The sequence below is a fragment of the Rhizophagus irregularis genome, chromosome 7 (genome assembly GCF_026210795.1).
Source record: "Rhizophagus irregularis chromosome 7, complete sequence".
Lineage (NCBI taxonomy): Eukaryota > Fungi > Glomeromycota > Glomeromycetes > Glomerales > Glomeraceae > Rhizophagus > Rhizophagus irregularis.
The window spans coordinates 3,158,159-3,179,405 of NC_089435.1; the positions used below are offsets into that span (position 1 = coordinate 3,158,159).

Sequence of the window (21,247 nt, forward strand, 5' to 3'; positions counted from 1 at the left end):
AACTAACTAATTTCTTTATTTAAAAAATTATTTTGTAATTATTTTAGTTGGTAAGTCATAAGTTATTTATTTAATTCTATTATTACTTATTGTTATAATATTTACGTATAGTTTAAACTAACTAATTTCTTTATTTAATAAATTATTTAATAATATAGAGAGTAAGTTATTTATTTAATTTTATTATTACTTATTGTTATAATATTTACATATAATTTAAACTAACTAATTTCTTTATTTAAAAAATTATTTTGTAATTATTTTAGTTGGTAAGTCATAAGTTATTTATTTAATTCTATTATTACTTATTGTTATAATATTTACATATAATTTAAACTAACTAATTTCTTTATTTAAAAAATTATTAAATAATATAGAGAGTAAGTTATTTATTTAATTCTATTATTACTTATTGATATAATATTTACATATAATTTAAACTATCTAATTTCTTTATTTAAAAAATTATTAAATAATATAGAGAGTAAGTTATTTATTTAATTCTATTATTCTTATTGTTATAATATTTACATATAATTTAAACTAATTAATTTCTTTATTTAAAAATTATCAAATAATATAGAGAGTAAGTTATTTATTTAATTCTATTATTACTTATTGTTATAATAATTACATATAATTTAAACTAACTAATTTCTTTATTTAAAAAATTATTAAATAATATAGAGAGTAAGTTATTTATTTAATTCTATTATTACTTATTATTATATTATTTACATATAATGTAACTAACTAATTTCTTTATTTAAAAATTATCAAATAATATAGAGTGTAAGTTATTTATTTAATTCTATTATTACTTATTGTTATAAACTAACTAATTTCTTTATTTAAAAAATTATTAAATAATATAGGGCGTAAGTTATTTATTTAATTTTATTATTACTTATTGTTATAATATTTACATATAATTTAAACTAACTAATTTTTTTATTTAAAAAATTATTAAATAATATAGGGCGTAAGTTATTTATTTAATTTTATTATTACTTATTGTTATAGTATTTACATATAATTTAAATTAACTAATTTCTTTATTTAAAAAATTATCAAATAATAGAGTGTAAGTTATTTATTTAATTCTATTATTACTTATTGTTATAAACTAACTAATTTCTTTATTTAAAAAATTATTAAATAATATAGGGCGTAAGTTATTTATTTAATTTTATTATTACTTATTGTTATAGTATTTACATATGATTTAAATTAACTAATTTCTTTATTTAAAAAATTATTAAATAATATAGAGAGTAAGTTATTTATTTAATTCTATTATTACTTATTGTTATAATATTTACATATAATTTAAACTAACTAATTTCTTTATTTAAAAAATTATTTTGTAATTATTTTAGTTGGTAAGTCATAAGTTATTTATTTAATTCTATTATTACTTATTATTATATTATTTACATATAATGTAACTAACTAATTTCTTTATTTAAAAAATTATTTATGATCTAGCTTGTAAGTGTCTCTATTGTTATATATTTTATATAATATTTATTGGTTAACTGAATTCTTTTATTTGAAAAATATCTGTTACTTTAGTCGGTAAGTTGTAAGTCATAGGTTATTATATGTATTTATCTAAAAATTAAGACTTATATTTCATTAAATCCCTATTTAAATTTTAGAGTAAGTAATAATTTATTTTGTATAAATTATAATATAATCTACAATATAATTTTAACTATTTAAATTTATAGATTTGGGAAAAGTGGAAATACAATTATAGATGATTTTGTTCTTAAAAAACGATTAAAATGGATTCCTTATAACAAATTTAAAAATGTTGAATATCTTAATGAAGGAGGATTTGGTACTATATACAAAGCTAATTGGTCAAATGGAGTTGGAGAAGTAATACTTAAATGTCACAAGAATTTAAATGAAAATTTAAATGAATTTTTGAAAGAAGTATGATAGTATATTATTTTCTATTTTTAATTTAAATTAAAATTTATTTATAATAATAAATTATTATTATTATTTTATAGTGGGAATATCATACAAGTGTTTTAAGTTCAATCAATATTATAGATATTTATGGATTCACAAAAGATCCAAATACATCGAAATATATGGTAGTAATGGATTATGCAAATAAAGGTAATTTAAGAGAAAATTTAACAAGTATAGTCAAAAATAATTGGAATCAAAAATTATATATGTTGTACGAAATTATTTCTGGACTTAGTAAGATACATGAAAAAAATCTTATTCATTGTGATTTTCATGATGGTAATATTTTAAATCATAGTAATAAGGATAAGGATAAAATTTATATTAGTGATTTAGGATTATGCCAACCTATAAAATCATTTTTGGAAAAATATGATATTTATGGTGTTATATCATTTATGGCTCCTGAAGTTTTAAGAGGCAAATCTTATACTCCAGCTAGTGATATATATAGTTTTTCTATGATTATGTGGGAACTTACATCTGGGGTACCACCATTTAATAATAGAGCACATGATATTCAACTTAGTTTGAGTATTTGTAAAGGTGAACGTCCTGAAATTATTGAAAATACTCCACAATGTTATGTAGATTTAATGAAAGAATGTTGGAATGAAGATTCATCAAAAAGACCATCTTCTAAAGAAGTATTAGAAATTATTGAAAAATGGATTTTCCGTCCTGATGATGATGAAATTAATGAAGAATTAGAAAGCAACATTATGGAATTTATAAATGCACCAATTGGGCATAACAATCTTGCTACTAAATCTCATCCTAAAGCATGTTTTACAAGTCGCTTACTTGATTTTACTAGTAAAAAATTGAATGAAATTCTTGAAAATGAAAATACACAAGCATCTCATGCAAGTCATTCAGATTTGAATGATTGTGTAATTAGAGGAGATTTGATGTCATTAGGTATATACTATAATATATAAAAAATTAATCTTGCAAATTATTTATATGAAATTAATTAATTTATTTAATTATTCAGATGAGAATACTAGTAAAAAGTTGAATGAAATTCCTGAAAGTGAAAATTCACAAGCTAGTGTAAAAGCAAATGAAATGCTAGTAAGTGAAGATTTGAATGATTATATAATTAAGGGTCTGGGGTCATTAGGTATGTACTATGATATATAAAAGAATTAATCTTGTAAATTATTTATGTGAAATTAATTTTATTTAATATTTAATTTATTTAGATATTAAAGCAAATGAAAATTAACTAATCATTGTTTGTTTTAAAAAAATTTATAGTTTTTTTAAATGATATTTGATATTACACATTCAAAAGAAATTGTTTTTTATTTTATTCTTTTTAAATTTATTTAACACTAAGGCTAGAGTAGCAAAATATTTTACAAGTTTCTTAGTTTGTAATTTAAATAATTCTTTTTTTTTAGCTTATGTATTTTTTTTATTATACTTAAATTTATTTAAACACTAAGACTAGAGTAGTAAATATTTTACAAGTTTCTTAGTTTGTAATTTAAATAAAATCTTTTTTTTTATAACTTTTCCAATTATGAAATATAAATTATCAAAATAATAATATAAAACCATTTCTAATGATAATGTAAAATTTTTTATACTTATTCTAATAGCTTGATTGTACTTATTTATATTTGTTGACTTTTATTTTTAATATTATTTAAATATTCATTTGAATTAGCACTCATACATTTATAAGCTAATTTCTTATAAAATTCGGGAGTTCCTTACCCAAATTCTGGCTTAATCCCATTACATATGGCTAATGCTAAACTTAAAGGTGATTTTCCAGATGATAATTCAGCCACAGCAGATAATTTATATGGTTCACCGTTTAAGACTTCTGGTGCAATATATAGCAATACTCCATACACTTTATCATCTAAGTTTTGTTCATTTGCTGGTCCATATAATCCAAAGTCTTCTGAAATGAGAGATAAAGCAGTAGTATGAATTTGTAGGATATTCCACTATGAAATCCCTACGGAAATATCCTGATAATATAACATATTCAAGAAATTATTTGAAGAATACTTCTCAAACCCTCAGTAAATTGTTTAGTCATCATAAATTCTTTAGCTTCTTAGTTACCATAAAGCTTTAATCCTCCAAACTTAGATACTTCCCAATGTATTTTAAGTTATATCTACAATGAATATTTTTAAATAAAAATAATTTTGATGGTTCTTAATATTAATAAAAATGTAATAAAAATGTAATAAATTAAGTTGTAAATACCAATAAAGTAAGGTAATTTACTTCATTTAAATATATTTCGGCTTCCATTGAATTATTTTTAAGAGATATTTTACTGGGAAAAATTTATTTTAGACGAAAAAATATAGACGAAATTTTTTTTTCGATCATTCAAGTGAGAGTCACTAAAAGGAATATTATCATTGATTTTTTTTTTTTGACCATATTTTTGATCTGTAATTCTGACATCATGACCATGACTTAAGCATTCGCGAGAAATACAATTAAAATTAAATACTAAATCATAAAAAAAATTGTTGTGAATTAATATTTGATTATTATGATATTAATATTTATATTTAGTTAATACAATTATATGTATTAGCATTACACAACCGAAAATAGGTGGCAGTATATGAAATTATATAGACATAAAATAAATTGATTTTTATCAACCGCAGTATCAAAAAGATCACATGTTCCATTCACCAAATAGTAGAGTTGAAAAATTGTCAACGGATTTAAAAAAAATTTTTTTGTCTTTTAAATTTTATTAGAAAATGTTCGTGGAGAATTTTTTCTTTTTTTTTTATTAGATTTTTTATAAAATAAAATTTTGGTGTTTTTTTTAATATAGGTAAAGCTCTTCTTTGATGGCAATTTCTTTGAGTAATTTTCTTTAATAGAAAAGAATTTTTTTTTTGATAAAATATTTCGTTCGAGAATTTTTTTTATTGATGAGGGAAATTTCCTTTAATAGAGGAGTTTTTTTTTATGGATAATTTTGTTAAAGAATTTTTAATAAGGAGATTTTTTTTGACAGATAATTTCTTTGGAATTTTTTTTTTAACAGGAGAGATTTATTTTTTATAGAGAATTTCATTGAGAATTTTTTAATAGGGAAGAATTTTTTTTCTTGATAGATAATTTTTTTAGAAAATTATTTTAGCAGGGATATTTTTTTTTTGATAAAGACTTTCATTAAGAATTTTTTTAACAGGAGAGATTTATTTTTGATAGAGAATTTCATTGAGAATTTTTTAATAGGGAAGAATTTTTTTTCTTGATAGATAATTTTTTTAGAAAATTATTTTAGCAGGGATATTTTTTTTTTGATAAAGACTTTCATTAAGAATTTTTTTAACAGGAGAGATTTATTTTTGATAGAGAATTTCATTAAAGAATTTTTCTTTAATAGGGAGATAAATAATATTGCTGAGAATCTTTTTATAGAAATTACATTGTGGAATTTTTTTTTTAATAGAAAAGAAATTATTTTTTTTGATAGTTCGTTAGTAAATTTTTTAACAGAGGGGATTTTTTTTTTGATAGAATTTCGGTAAAGAATCCTTTCTTAATAATAGGGAAGGTTTTTGATGTAGTTGATGAAAATCTACACAGTATATATGTTGTGCCTCAGATTGATTCTTGCCTCAGATTAAAACTCACGCTGCGTGAGATCAACACCAGATCACGTGCATTACATATATGGTAATTTTACTATGTAGATCATCACGTGTATATACATAATTCGTCACATCCTATTGGTAGTTTTAATCTGAGGCAAGAATCAATCTGAGGCACAACATATATATATATATTTTTAATTAGTAACGATTTCTTTATTAATTAAAAATTTATATATAATATAGATTATATAATTAAATAAAAGAAATACATAGAGATAGATAGTGATACTAAGTACATATATACCCTATAACTGACTTTAATTATCTGTAAACTAACTTTAGGCATTTTGTGCCATGAATATTTCTACTATTATTTTTTTGTAATTATTGTAATTTTCATTCTTTTTTTTGTTCTTTTACCATTTATCATCATCTATATATACAGTATAGTTAGATAATATAGTTATTAAGTATGATATGTATGATATAACCTCCGGTGCTAGTATAAAGTGTGGTACTAACTATACATTTATAATAACTATATTTTCTATATTTTGTAACTTTTTTAATAGTGGATATAAAAACTTGATCCAACCATTTTAGATCGATAAATTTTATCGATCATTTTTTTAAAAAAAATAATTTTTATTTTTGAATTTTTTTTGTTTTTTTAAGCCGATGACAAAGAAAAATAATTTTTTTTTGTTTATTTTTATTTTTTTTATTAAAAACTTCTTTTTTTAAAGAAAAGTTTAAGCACTACCGGACTAGAACACCACTTTGAAGCCAAAATCTCACAATTAGGTGAGAGTTGAGCATGTAGAGCAGGATTTAAGGAACATTTGACTTTGTAGGTACCTACTTGAACGTCTGAACGAAGATTTTGGCCTTTGATTCCGAATGAAAGATAAGCATTTGGAATTGGGAGTTAGGAGACGTTAGTAGGACCTTTACTAATATTTCTTTCGTTTTCTTTTAACCGTAGTAACCTCCTATTTGAACACCTTGAAAGGTACAGGTTAAGAACAATATTGCTTGAAGAACTTGGGTACGTTGCAATAGAAGATTTGATTTGGATTTTACTTAAAGAAACATTTTAATGTTTCATTTTTTTTCTTTTATTAGAGAACAGGACGCGTCCAATATGTCATTCAGGATTATTAGGTGATAAATTATGAAAATTTTAACACTCATATTTCTATTTTTCTATTTTATAGATAATAAATCACTTAAGCTGAATTGGTTATTTTATTATAAATGATTTTTTTTATATATTATACAACCTCAGAGGTTATACATACTCAATCGAAAAAAAAAATAATTTTATAAATTTATTATAATTGTAAAATTTAATAAAAAATTTCCCAATTTTTTTTTAAAAAAAATTTCATGCCAAAATTCTCAATACTCCTATTAAAAAAAATTATTTACAATAAATTTTTATTAAAAAAGACTTCTAAAAGAAATTCTTTATCAAAAAAAAAGACTCACCTATAAAAAAACTTTTTAACCAAACAAATGAAAATTTTCTAACGAAAATCTTTCCTATTCAAAAAATTTTTAACCTATTAAAAAAAATTCTCAAAAGAATTTTTATATCAATCCTATTATACTAGCTTGTTTTCAAAAAGGTGTGATTGGGTGATTTTCGTGATACAGTGATCTGAACACACCTTTCGTAAATTTACAAAAAAAAAAAAATCTCCCTTGTTAAAAAATTTACTAACGAAATGATCTATCAAAAAAAAAAAATCTTTTCCATTAAAAAAAAATTCTACAATCATGAAATTTCTATCAAAAAAAAAAAAAGATTCTCAGCAAAATTAATTACGAAATTCTCTATTAAAAACAAATCCTCCCATTAAAAAAAATTCTCTACCACCAAAAAATATTTTTGCCTATTAAAAAAAAAATACTCAAAAAGAAATTCTTTACTAAGAGAAGCTCCTTCCTATTAAAAAAAAATTCTTTAAAAATTCTTTATCAAAAAAAAAAATTCTCCTTGTTAAAAAAAATTTTCTATCAAATAATCGGTAAGGCGCTATATATGGAATCCAAAAGATTTGATTTCCATAAATGGAAATCATTGTAACATGAAAAACAACGAGACAAGTTGTTTCATAACAAGTCACTTGTGTAATTATACGGTACGCCATCGCCATACATTTGTGCTGTTCATTCCAAAACGTGACATGTTCGAGTCAGAATCTGCGCATAATTGGCTAATAACGATCATTAGTTTTGAAAAGTTTATATCGTGACTTTATAAAACTAAAAATTTTTCCAATGATAAATTTTAAAAAAGGTTTTAACTTTATTTTATTATTTGTTTGCAATTATATAGATAGATTTTAGATAGAATACAGGTCGTAGATTTAGTTAGTGTCTTATATACGGGATGGATGGTAGGTTCAGTACGTAATTTTATTGCTAGTTTTTGGATGTATGGTATCAGTGGATGGATTTTGACGTGATCCGATTTTACTTTCCTGGATTAAATGAAATCACAGCTTAGTAACATACAGTAAATTGGATCTATCTATAACCCGAAAAAACTCTAACAGGTTTCTTTTCTATAGGTTTTTTACAGGGATTTGGTTTTTACGCAGATTCAATAGAAATAGTTATAGATTTTTAGATAATAAATTTTAGTTATAAAGATAATATTCTCTAGAAGAATATTATTTTTAGATCTGTAAATTGTTTACATATTAATAAAGAAATTTTTTTAAAAAAAAAACTTTATAAAACACGTAATGATTAACAGGAAGAATTAATTTTCAATCCAGCAACATTCCGTGAATTTTATTTCTTCTTCAAACTAGATTCTATATTATATGCCCGTTTATCTCAATATTGATTATTGTTCAATTTAGATAAACGTTAATTTACTTTGCTCGATTCATAATTAACTCATTTTTTTCAAGGTAACTGACATTGTATAATCTTATAGTTTCGTATTTCTAAATAGATTTAGTTATCAATTAGATTAATCAGTAATTTTAATATTATCATCATGATTTCTTTCATTCTATAGGTAACTGATCTGTCAATTTAGACTAGAATATTAATTAGGGGTTTTCGATCTCTATTTAGCTAAATTTTTTTCATATCTGTATACAATAGAACAATCCTTTATTATTATCTCCTAAAGTGTTTTATTGTATGTGACAAATTTCCCCAGATTTTTGCAAATAAAATAGGCAATTAATTAATGAATTTTTATATTATCATGAATTAATTAATGAATTTTACATTACCATGAGAACTAACTGAAAGGTTAATAAAAATGAATTCGTGACAACTACTTCGATAAAAAAAAATATGTACATACAGTATATTCAAAAAAAAAGATCATTAATATATGATCAACAAAAAAAAAATTATTTTTCTAACCTTTTCAACTTTTCACACGATTTCAGAATATGCCAGATGTAATTTATACTCCTAATTATGTACCAGGATAATTTGATGATATACCTGAAGATGAACAAGATGAACAACAAATAAGTAATGATTAAAAAAGGTTACAAATTTCGGCTTTGAGTGGATTATAATTTCGGCCAGAATTAAAATAATATTATTCCATAAATTTTTATTAATTTTGGTGGTCCCAGCCTAAATTAACCGAGCCGGTATCCGGATAAAAACCGGATAAAACTTTTTTTTTTTTATTTCAGTAGAGACAAGTATTACAAATGTATTTAATAGAAGCGCTAACTACAAAGTAGAAAAGACTAACTATTTTAAGTATCAACATCCCGCAAGCAGGCCCAATTAAGAACTACTTCAACAGTAAAACTACGCTACTGCTAAAGCTAGAAAAATGAAACGAAATAAAAAAAATAAAAAAATAACGCACTGGGTAATAGGAATATGACTAAATAGGAATAAAAAAAACGGGGGGAAGGAAAAAAAGCTAAAGCTAAAAAAAAACCTAAGAACTATCGCACTACAACTACCTACAAATTCAACTATTCACTCCTTTTTAATTCACCCAATAACTTCAACGTGGGAACCTATAAATGAATTAAAGAAAAAAGCTGCATGAAATTAGTATATTAGTCGTACAAGTATCAGAGGCACTTCCTTTTTCTATTCTTAGGATTTTGCTTGAAATCAAAACCGGATAAAACCGCTACGGATCGAAACTCTAATTTAAATATCAATTTATATCACGTGATACGTTAAACTTGCAATTTTATTGGCTAGATTTATATAGTTTAGATTATAATTCTTAATTCTGGCCCGACTTAAATATAATTTTAGCCAGATTTATATAGCTAAAAGTAATTTTGGTCAGAGTAAAGTGGCCAAAATATTTAATAGTAAAATATTCTAACTTTGAATTGCTACAAAAAAACATTTTATAGAAAATTAAAACTATAGCTTTGTTAAGCTTGTTCTGTTTTATTATTATAGTTATACTTTACATTATCTTTTTTTTTTTTTGAATGAATAGTAGTAATTTTATTCTCCTCTATACTAGAAACTCTTTTTCATTTATCTATTTTACCCATACCTTGAGACTTCTCAAATCTAACTACCTCTTCACATCTCAATTTCCAAATTCTTTCATAAATATATGACAAATATAAATCACATTTCGAATCAGATTTCTTGTATTGTTTGTTTTTCCAAATCTTCACGTTAATAAGTCCACGCGTGATCTCGTATAATAAATTCTCTAAAGGAAGTAAACGTGACTTTAGTGTAACAATGTTATAACACTTTTCCCTTTCTTTCTTATCTTCTATTATTTCGCTGACTACTTCCTTCCATAAATCATATAAACAAAATTTATTTCGATTACAGTTCCAAACATGATCCCATGATTCTACTCCTTAGTTACACCTGATACATCTATTTGAAGAAATTCCAAACACTTTACGCTGATATAGTACTTCTGATTGTAGTGATTGAAGAAAGTTCTTTATTCTAAATGCTCTAATATGTGTATCCATACACTGACTTCGTTACGAATTATCATAAAAAAAATTGGACAATTAATATCGTAACTTATATTGGTCACGAATAAATTTTCTAACTGCTTTAGCAGCATAAGTTCCGCCTTATTATTAAGATAACTAAGGTCTTTGTCCACTTTCTGTAGCAACCCTCTATAACAAAATTCTTCCAACGTAAATTAAATTCATCAACTAGTAAATTATTCCATAATATACTAATATCTGACATTGTCGACGCGTTATCTATTAAATCTTTCTTCATTGCTTCAATCTTAACGTTGAACGCTGACGTCTCCTCCAATACGTCGCAAATAAATTCAACTCGCAGATTCTTTTCCGCAATTATTTGATATAAAAACTTGAGCAACGTATAATTGTTGAAATCTATTTTTTCCCTATTACTCATCTCGTTTCTAAAATTTTCTAACTCGACAACATACTTGTTAATTTCGATAATAACCCCAAAGCTATAATTAATGTAATCAAAATGCTTTTAATCTCATTTATCTTCCTCCATACTAAATTTAAAACTATTGCTTCTATTTTTTTATATATTGAACTCTACACTTCCTAGCGTTTGTTTTTTTTAACTTTATCGTTATTATATTTAACCATTGACGCTGCCGTAATTGTTATTTTCTTAATATCTTTCCAATTACCAATCAAAATGTTTAAATTTCTCCAAATAAAATTTTCTTTATTTGTGCAAATATAGTCTAACCATATCAAAAAGTTCACCTCTTCTAACTCTTCCATTCCCATTCTTTTTAATTCATTCATTTCCTTATCTTTATTGATAATCAAAATATTATTTTTATCTATATTATTTTTCTTACTTTAATTTCTCTATTTAATCCGTCCCCAATATTACAGTGTATTAAACAGTTATCTTCCTCTTTGTTTCTGGCAATATTCTTACTGCATTCCGAACATTTCTTTAACAATGGAGCGCCATTATCATTGCCAACCATCGAACCTTCCATCTTATAATAAAAACCTATACTATTAAATGTTTTACTCTTGGATTTCCGCTTATATTTACAAAATATAGCTCCATCGTTATCGTTCCACGTAATCATTTTATTATTTTTCTTAGAAACTGTATCGCTGTCCTTTAAGCAATCTATCGATTTTGTGCTCTGCCTTGTTAATTTTATACCTATCTTTAATCTCTCTCGTATTCTCGTCTGTACATACTATTTGACTTAAACGTTTATACCTTATGAAGTTTAATATGATGGATCATTCTAGTCCAAATTATAATATTGTTATTGTACGGGGCTTAATAATGATCTGATGTAGTGCGAAGCTTTGACGTGACTTTCAGATGGATTGCTACCAATCCACGTGATGGCGTGGCTACGTACGAAATAACTGCTGTAATTGCGAAAGATGCAGTTAAAACTTTTATATAATAATAAGGAATTTTTTGGGAATTCTAAAATACCCAACGGAAAGCTGCAATTATAATGTTGCAATCACTAGTGCAGATTCAACCTTTATTTTTAAGTGATTGCAACGTCCTAGCTATTGATCGAAGCTCTTCATTAGGGTGCTCTTCAAAAATAGTAGATAAAAGATTGAGCGCGACTGTGGTATTGAAATGTTGACCGTGTTTTGTCTACTTGCTCCCAAAAAAATTTCGAAGTTGACTACAGAAAACCTCAGCATTGCAAAAAGTGGCAGACACGTTGTGAGTCTTCTTCGATATGATGTGACTGCAAATCTGAAAGCTTCTTGCAATAATCATTTAATTCCGAGTTCCTGACAAATACATTATTATACTCTTGGATAGTGCATTTCCTTTTTCGTTTGTGGAGATTTACAGACTTTGGCTCATCAAAATCTTCATCCTCAGCTTCATTTATAATATCGCCCTATGAAAAAAAATTTCTTTAAAATATACTTAAAATGTACTTATATATTTTAAAATATATCTAAAATGTACTTAAAATTTTTAAATGTACTTATAATATACTTAAAATTGCAATTTTAAGTATATTTAAAGTATAAAATTTTATACTTAAATTACATTTAAAATATACTTAATTGCAATTTAAATATAATTTAAGTATAATTTAAGTGCAATTTTAAGTATATTTTAAGTATATTTTAAAATGTTAAGTATATTTTAGGTATATTTTAAAAATATATAAGTATATTTTAAGTATATTTTAAAAAAATACATAAGTATATTTTAAGTACATTTTAAAGAATTTTTTTTTTATAGGGTCGTCACACGATTGTGATGAAGTATCGTCACATGCATGACTGTGATTGTTTACACGATTGTGATGACGGAAGTACTCGCCTCACACGTTTTCAGCTTTAAATAGATAAAACGAAGTCAATATAATTGAGTTAGATGAAACGCACATACCAACAGCCAAAGTCTGGGGAGACTGGGCATGGCTCCGTAAGGCACCATGCCACCAATGGCACAGCGACCAATTGGGATGATAACTGCTTCGTGATTACCACAAAGATTTGGCTCGCCAGCGACGAATGGCACACGCGACAACCCCAGTTGTGGATGCACCCCATCTCAGTCCAAGTGCTCAACTTGCCGGCAAAGCCCAACACTTGGGTTTATGTCATAATCACTAACAGAGTGTTTTCGACTCCTCAGACAAAACTAGTAGAACTATAGAAGGACGTTTACAGTAGGCCGCTTTCCGTACGCCAGGTCTGGTTACCTGACTGGAAGCTTTCGCAAACTGTAGCCACGAGGTGCTTCCAGTTCTACAAATTCTACTAGTCTGCACAAAGAGAACTAACCTGTTTCAATTTATTCCTAAAGAATTTCAACTTCAGACTTTTATTGTCATTCTTGTCATAAACACAAGTGATTCGATTTATATCGTTTTTCAAGGCTTTGTGACATTCATTATCAGTCGCATCTAGATGATTTTTGTAATAACAATTTTCCCAGATAATATAAACTTACCAGGACATGAGAGTTCATTAATTATTTTTTTCGTCAAAAAAAAAAGAAGTGACGAAAAGAATAAACAAAAGTAAAAAAAAATTTTGAGGTATATATAGTTTAATCGCGTATTGATTATGCACAAACTGATTTGATTTCACGATTATGATGATTTTACTATGTAAACAATGTAAACAGAGCTTAAGAGCTTAGGAGCTTAGCGCGTAAAATTTACAAAATTTACACTTGTTCTTTTAAGTGAGACGCGACGCGCCCATTTATTTATACATAACAGTATTTGAATACTGTGAGTAATTATAACATCCTGAACAATAGACATATCACGGTCCTAGCCTACCTAATAAAAAAGGATGGTCATGTGAACAAAAGGTTAATAATAATGTTGTTTCCGAGTTCTAAACTTTCCTATTAAACAAAAAAAAAAGATGCCGGGGTGGTCCATACGAACAACAAAAGGCTTTTTATGGATAATAATGTTTAATGAAAAAGTTTTTGGATACTAACTCCTAACCCGAAAAGATTCAAATTTTATGAGACGATCACTTTCAGCACTCTTGAAGAAATTAAACTTTAAAGCCTACTGTCTAACAATGTTACTGTTTACTGGAATTTTTAAAGAGGTGGGTAAAGAGTATTTTATTACCCACTGGCCATAATCCTTGACTGCACACCGCGTAAGCAACGTGCGAAGGTTTATGAGGGCTGACCGAACGACTTTAAAGGGTTGCAAATAGATGACTGGGCCCATCATACGAGAACTCACCTCAAGGTTATATCATTGAAAGTGGAGCCTTGGTTAAGGTACCTGAATATAAATCATCAGGTTCAAATTCACCGTCTTGAAGATATAGTAGTTGGTCTGTAAAGCGCTCTGGAGTCACTCTTGCAAAGGATCTGATGGTCGTCATAATAGAGAACATAGATGGTGGTAAAGGATACCATGATATATATAGTCACTCCTGAAGTGTATGCTTATCCCTAAGGTAGTTGGTTTATGGTGTACAACCACCTGTCAAAATGGTTACTGTTTACAATACCATTTTGGTATTCAATATTATGGCCTGAAGTGAATGATCTAGAACTAACATAAGGTTTCAATGTTAATTTATAGGGACCTGTAGAATGACATGAGCGGAAAGTTCAGTTTACATTTTTCGTTATTTTATGTTGACACGCACATAATTGGTTGACTGACCACCCAACTATTGCGTGTTCCAATCAAAATAATAATAATATAATTTCTCTTAGGGAATATTTCAATTGTGTAAGATTTTTTTTTTTTTTGATGGAAGAGATCGTATTGAAAAATCAAATATATAAGAATAACAATAGTTACGACTACAAAAATTATAACCAGAATAAAATATCTATTTATTTTAGAATAACTTCTTTTTTTAGGAATGAATCTCTTTAGAAAAATAAAAAGATTAATTTATAGGAGGAATTAGGGATAATTAGGGGGTGATAATTAGGGTAAGGGATTAGGGTAAGAGGATTAGTGCAAGGGTAAGAGGTTTTTAAATATCATCGTTGAAGATAACTCGCTTTGATAAATCTCATAAATCTCAGGCAGTTGATTCGTTACAGGCTTTAGTCTCAACAATTTAATATCAATCAATGTAGTTCTTGAGTTCAAATTTTGTTAATACCGTAAATATGAATTCAAAGCAATTAACTTACGTAAACTCATATATTGCGTAATGAAATGTTGTAAATAAAATCACTGTGACTTAAAATGTTAAAAAATGCAGCTTGAGTGATTAATAAAAAAAATAAATGTATTTCCTACTGAAGCTACTTCAACAAAGGTTTTCCTGCTTTGTGCGTATTTGGTCTTTTAAATAACGTCCTCTATGTTCTATAAATATCAGGACATTTTATTAATTGGAAGAAATTTTTTGGTGTCGAGTTTCACAAATTAATAATAAGGGGAGTACACGATTTCAGTGTTCATGGCGCAGTAGAGTATACTGCGCCACGAGTTCGAAATTTAAAGTTTACACCGGTTACACATACATAAACCACATGCTCGCTTTTTTTTCTTTTTTTTATTTTTAAAAAACAGATAAATAACGTATATTTATACTTATATAGTTTGTAACACTAAAATCTACATTTCTAACACATTGAACACAAAAAAATATTCATACTTTGATGATAAAAAAACCATGAACGCATATATTTATGAAAATGAATTACTTCTTAAATTAGAAAAGGAAGGATTTATTACTCCAGATGAAAAAGTAAAAGAACTTTTAAAAGAATTGACAGAAATAAAATATTTATTTTCTTTAAAATTACTTTTCGAAAATTTTCAAAATAATTTTTCATCACAAATTTTAATAAATTCATTAAAAGCATTATCAGATCCTACTCAATTTGATTATTATTCAAAAGAAAGTATAATTAGATTAGAATTACATTTAAGAACCTTGGTAATAGTATTAGAAAGAATATGTTTTTCCCCAATAATTCTTAGTAAAGAACTTCGAGATAAAATTTATAATTCTTTAACAAAATTTGTTGAAATTCATCGAAAGACAACACAAGTTATTGAAATAGGAATTGATAATAATTTTAGATCAAGTTTCAATCAATTTAATCAACAAAAGGATAATAATAATAATGATAATAATATCATTAATAAGCGTAATTATAATATTGATTTTTTATTAGTTCACTTAAGAGATACATTACATAGCCTTCGTGATGATGAAACTTGGTTTCAGGAAATTTTAAGAAGGACAAAAGATATATTAAAAGCTTTATTAAATATTAGTCCAGGAGTATTATCGATTGTGGCACCTGGAATTACCATTTCAAATGATAGTTCAATACTTCAAATGCTTTCTCAATTACGTCAAGGTTTAACCTTCAAATATCCAGTAGCTTCTTATTATGTAGATTGGAGAATTATGTTAATAATTCAACATAATGTTATTAATTGGTCAGAAAGTGATAAAAATATAATTAGTAAAAAATTCGGAGAAATGATTATAATGGAACATTTATGGAGTTATTTGGAAAGAGAATGGATTAATATTTTTGATAAAACCATGTTAGATTCTCAAACAAAATTTGATGAAGTATCAAATAAACTCAATAAAGCATTAATAAATACAGGAAATTTTTTAAATGATCTTATTAATGGAAGTGAACCTCTTGCATTACCAGATACATTATGGTTTGGAATTTTAGATCTTGCACAAAATCTTATTCAAAGGTCCACTCATACGGCTACATATGGTCTTTGTTATTATTTAGCAATTGAATCACTTAATATGGCACCAAGTAGTTTCATTCAATTTAAGGCAATTGAAATATTATTATACTTGAATAATATTAATAATGAATTATTTTCGATGATAGAAATTGATTTTAATCAATATGCAGCAAAATTGGATAAAAATGATTCATTAATAAAATTTCAAAATTTATTAATATTTGTTAAAGAAAAATGTCAACAAGATTTTAATTTATTAAATGGTGATATATTATTAGGAAAAGGAAAAGGAAAAAGTTTGGAACAAAATACAATATTTAAAAAAGAAGAAATATTACCTTCAACAATTTTAGATATTATAGCAAATGAAATAACATGTCCAATTAGTAATGAACCAACAAATCAATTATGTATATTAAAATGTCAACATGTATTATCATTAAATAATTTAAAAAAATTAAAACAAAAGAAATGTCCAAAATGTAGAGAAAAAGTTGAAGATAATGATATTAGATATTTACCACAAAATGCTATATATAAAAATTTATATTCTTATCTTTATGATGCTGGATATATTTTACCTTCAATTGAATTTGAAGATTCATCAAATAATCTATATGAGAATGATTCTAATAATTCAGAAGTTGATCTTATGTTAACTAAAAATAAGAAATTGATTAAAGAAATAAAACTTAATTCAAATAGATTTACATTAATACAATCAATATTTCAAATTACAAAATCAAAAAATTTAACTTATCAGGAAGTTATAAAAGTATTAGAAGAAAAAAAATATGGAAAAGCTGTATTAATATGTAAAAAATATTTAGGAAATTTTCCTAGAAGTTATACTATGAGATGTATTTTAGCTTATGCTTATAGAAATCTTAACAGTTATAAATTAGCTTTTTTATACTTAAATGAAGCTATTAAATTAAAAAGAAAAAATCCAATTGCATATTGTATTCGTGGAGAAATTTTTTTCAAACAAAGTATATATGAATATGCAATATTTGATTTAAATATCTCAATATCATATAAGCTTAAAGTAAATAATGTATATATATTATTAGGTAATAGCAATTTACTTGAAGGAGAAAAGTCTCAAGAAAAAAATGATTATACAATATCATGTTATAATCATGCATTGAAAAATTATAATATTGCATTACAAAATAATCCAAATAATTATATATGTCTTAAGAATTGTGCATATATTTATGAATGTCAAGAAAAGTATTTAAATACTTTAGAAATGTTGGATAAATTATTAGGTATTAATCAGGATGATTCATTATTTTTATGTTATTATGGAGAAATTCTTAATGATTTAAAAAGATATAATGAATCATTAATAATTTTTACAAAAGCATCTAATTTAGATCCTGAAAATATTCATATTTTAATTAAACAAGCTATTACTTATTATATTATTCAAAAATATGATTTAGCTTTATTGAATCTTGAAAAAGTTATACGGATGGATCCTTTAAATAGTATAGCATATTATTACAAAGGGTTAACATATTATATGATGGAAAAATATAGTAATGCCATGATTACTTTGGAAAAATTCATGGAATTGGATTTTAATGATGATTTGGCAAATATGTTATTTTATTATTTAAAAGATTTATTGGATGATAACAATTTTGAAAATTGGAATAATGAAATTCTTTTAAAAATCAACCAATTTTCATATATTAATAGTAATAATTTATTACTTCTTATAAGATGTAAAGCATATATTAAATTGAAAAATTATTATGAAGCAAATAGGGATTTAAATAGATTATTTGAATTAAATAATAATATATCATTTATTTATTTATTACAAGAATATTCCGATTTTTGGTCATATTTATGTAATTATCATGGAATAAATAACGAGGAATCTGCAAAATTTGGAATTATTGATGAATTTAATAATTATTTATATAATGGTGAGACCGCAAGAAATGATTATTTTGAAAAAATGAAATTAATTAATTAAATATTTTAATTTATTGAATTATAGAAAAGAAAGTTTACTTGATTTCAAATCTTTTAAATTCTAATAAGAAATTTTCCAAGTTTCTAGAAAACGATTCAGATAGCGGGTAAGATTTTTGTATAGTAATACTTACAATAACTTTAACTAATATAATTAATATAAATTTTAAGAAACCAAAGTTCGTCAGAAAAGGCAATTACTTTTAAAGGTGAAATGCCTTCTATCGGTTTTCCCAAACTTTTCAATAACAAAAAATTATCTTCGCATTTCATAACTTGGAAAATAAATATCAAGAAGATATTATCTGAAGAATGCTTTGTGAAATTCACCATTATAGAGGGAAACGATAACGATGTAAGCGTAACTACTCTTAATTCCGACTTTTTTTATAAATGTTTTATTTAACATATGAATTTAATATAGAACTCGAATACGTTATCGCGTGAACATGTATTAAAATATGATGATATTTTAAAACTTGAAGGAATAGGTTGGATTGAATATACACTTCCATTTTCAATATTAACAGATAACAATATGGAATGGATACAACCTTCAATTGATATGAAAAATCATTCGATCATTATGGTATGCTTTTTTTTTAATGAAAATCAGAATATTACGATTATCGCCGATTCGCCATTATTAATTAATAATTTAATATTCTTAATTAAAGCAAATAGATTATGTTCAATTCGTAACATCTGAAAGACAAACGATTTATGCTACTAAAATGGGACATTTCTTACCAATACATAAATTATATCCAAATATTCCAGAAGCTTTTAAGGATAAGTATTTTTCAAAGAAAGAAATGGAGAATTTGATTAATTTGAAAGACATAATTAATAATTAGCAGAAATATATTAAGGATTATTAATTTGTTATATATTATTTAATTTATAAAATACCGCATAATCAATTTATTAAACTTAAATAAAATATATCGATATTCTTTATGACCATTTATAAATAAATACCGTATTTTGCGTCACAGAATCCCCCCATGTCACAGTACCCTGCAAAAAACAAGTAGGAAATCTCATTACATCCCAGGTGCTACATGTATAAGACCTCAATTGTCCTCCATTACTAATAAAAACTGAGGGTCAACCCCGAAATTTGTATCATACCCGGGGTACCATTGTCCCCCTTATACAGTACTTAACAATTGCTAATCGAATTGCTCGATTCGTCAAATAATAATTAAATCATGTCTAACCTAACTCAACCTAAAATCACAAAATAATAATAACGTGATTTTTTTACACTCCATCACCGGCGTCACCCCGTGTTAAATAACCACGGCGCTTCAGCTTATTAATTTACCCGATAAAGTAATATACATCATTTTTTGGAATATGACATTATGTCATATTACTGGAAAAACTATTTAATTTATAATCTAATAAATTCATGAATTAAAAAAAATCGTTCATGTTTCTTTCTCGTTAATAAATTCACAAAAAATTATTATTCAACTTTTATTTTTTTACTTTAACCTATTAAAATATGTCGTCGTCATACAAAATGAAAAGAGGAAGTAGTTATAGAGGAAAAGGTAGAGCAAACCGAACAGAATCTTATCGACCTTGGAACGCCGCCGCGCTTGGTAAACCTATCTCAGAACCAACATATGACCCTGGATCTTATACTTCTTTTGATGCAACATATGATCCTGGATCTTATACTTCTTTTGATGCAATGGATATTGATGAATATCAAATATTTGAAATTGATCATACCCAATTTCGTCCTTGGAACGCTGCTTCCTTAAATAAAATCGATATTATTAAAAATGGATCTTCAGTAAGTATTTACATGTCGAATATCAATTCTTTTTGTATTTATTGATATTTCAATTATTATTATATTTTTTTTTTTTAGGAAATTACTTCTGTACCTAATCAACTGGTAAAGTTACAGTATTTTATTATAATAAGCCTCTCTTATTTTTCATCGAGAGATTGATTTTATAATTTATATTTATTTTATCATAGTCTATTCTCTCTCCGGAACAATCAAATCAAAATAATTTTTGGTATCAACCTACTTTTCAACATCAAAACAATTCATCATATAGTGCAATTGAAGATTTAAAACAAATTAATTGGGATGATTTTACCAAACAAATGATGTTAGAAGAATCCAGGATTACAAAAATTCAAAATTTAAATCAAAACGTAAATAATGATCGTGATCGAACTTTTGAAAATTTTTTTAAATTTTAAAAAGTTTAACATAAAAAAATTTTTGATTTTTTTTTTTTTGCAATTTCTTTTTTTTTTCTAGTCTTCTACTTTTGATAAAACGATATTAGATGAATTTGATCCATTGTAATTTTCAGGAAAAGTGATCGCTATTAACATCTATCGAAGATCTTAATCGCTTTTTTTTTTATATGTAATAATTCGTTAATTTTATTCCTAATAAAATAATATATTCATTATACTGTATTATACGAGCGAACGTGTTATAATCTGTCGATCAAAATAGATCATTGCGTAATTGTGTTACATTGTTCAA

The 21,247-nt window shown here is 25.1% G+C and overlaps 5 protein-coding genes across 5 annotated transcripts; 3 read left to right on the forward strand and 2 right to left on the reverse strand.

Annotated features, from left to right (window-relative positions):
* Positions 1-1,816: 1,816 nt before the first annotated feature.
* Positions 1,817-3,220, forward strand: OCT59_027460 (uncharacterized protein; the record flags this gene model as incomplete). The annotated part of the gene is made up of 5 exons (XM_066136990.1): positions 1,817-1,846; positions 2,025-2,136; positions 2,581-2,910; positions 2,987-3,115; positions 3,198-3,220. 5 exons carry the CDS (start codon positions 1,817-1,819, stop codon positions 3,218-3,220), a joined length of 624 nt encoding a protein of 207 aa, XP_065993420.1.
* A 493-nt stretch (positions 3,221-3,713) lies between these two features.
* OCT59_027461 (uncharacterized protein) lies at positions 3,714-4,272 on the reverse strand (the record flags this gene model as incomplete). The annotated part of the gene is made up of 2 exons (XM_066136991.1): positions 3,714-3,956; positions 4,225-4,272. The coding sequence occupies 2 exons, from the start codon at positions 4,270-4,272 to the stop codon at positions 3,714-3,716; spliced, it is 291 nt and encodes a 96-aa protein (XP_065993421.1).
* A 6,856-nt stretch (positions 4,273-11,128) lies between these two features.
* OCT59_027462 (uncharacterized protein) lies at positions 11,129-11,637 on the reverse strand (the record flags this gene model as incomplete). Its single annotated transcript, XM_066136992.1, has 2 exons — positions 11,129-11,346; positions 11,478-11,637. 2 exons carry the CDS (start codon positions 11,635-11,637, stop codon positions 11,129-11,131), a joined length of 378 nt encoding a protein of 125 aa, XP_065993422.1.
* Positions 11,638-15,673: 4,036 nt separating this feature from the next.
* OCT59_027463 (uncharacterized protein) lies at positions 15,674-19,577 on the forward strand (the record flags this gene model as incomplete). Its single annotated transcript, XM_025332561.2, has 5 exons — positions 15,674-18,671; positions 18,746-18,827; positions 18,892-19,075; positions 19,145-19,309; positions 19,398-19,577. 5 exons carry the CDS (start codon positions 15,674-15,676, stop codon positions 19,575-19,577), a joined length of 3,609 nt encoding a protein of 1,202 aa, XP_025170341.1.
* A 577-nt stretch (positions 19,578-20,154) lies between these two features.
* OCT59_027464 (uncharacterized protein) lies at positions 20,155-21,182 on the forward strand. The gene is made up of 4 exons (XM_025320864.2): positions 20,155-20,530; positions 20,609-20,635; positions 20,722-20,904; positions 21,014-21,182. Exons 1-4 carry the CDS (start codon positions 20,234-20,236, stop codon positions 21,059-21,061), a joined length of 555 nt encoding a protein of 184 aa, XP_025170340.2. The 5' UTR covers positions 20,155-20,233; the 3' UTR covers positions 21,062-21,182.
* The last annotated feature ends 65 nt before the right edge of the window (positions 21,183-21,247 follow it).

Coding starts and splice junctions, on each gene's coding strand:
- OCT59_027464 (XM_025320864.2), top strand. CDS start 20,234: ATGTCGTCGTCATACAAAATGAAAAGAGGAAGTAGTTATAGAGGAAAA. Junction 20,531..20,608: donor TTATTAAAAATGGATCTTCA/GTAAGTATTTAC, acceptor TTTTTTTTTTAG/GAAATTACTTCTGTACCTAA. Junction 20,636..20,721: donor CTTCTGTACCTAATCAACTG/GTAAAGTTACAG, acceptor ATTTTATCATAG/TCTATTCTCTCTCCGGAACA.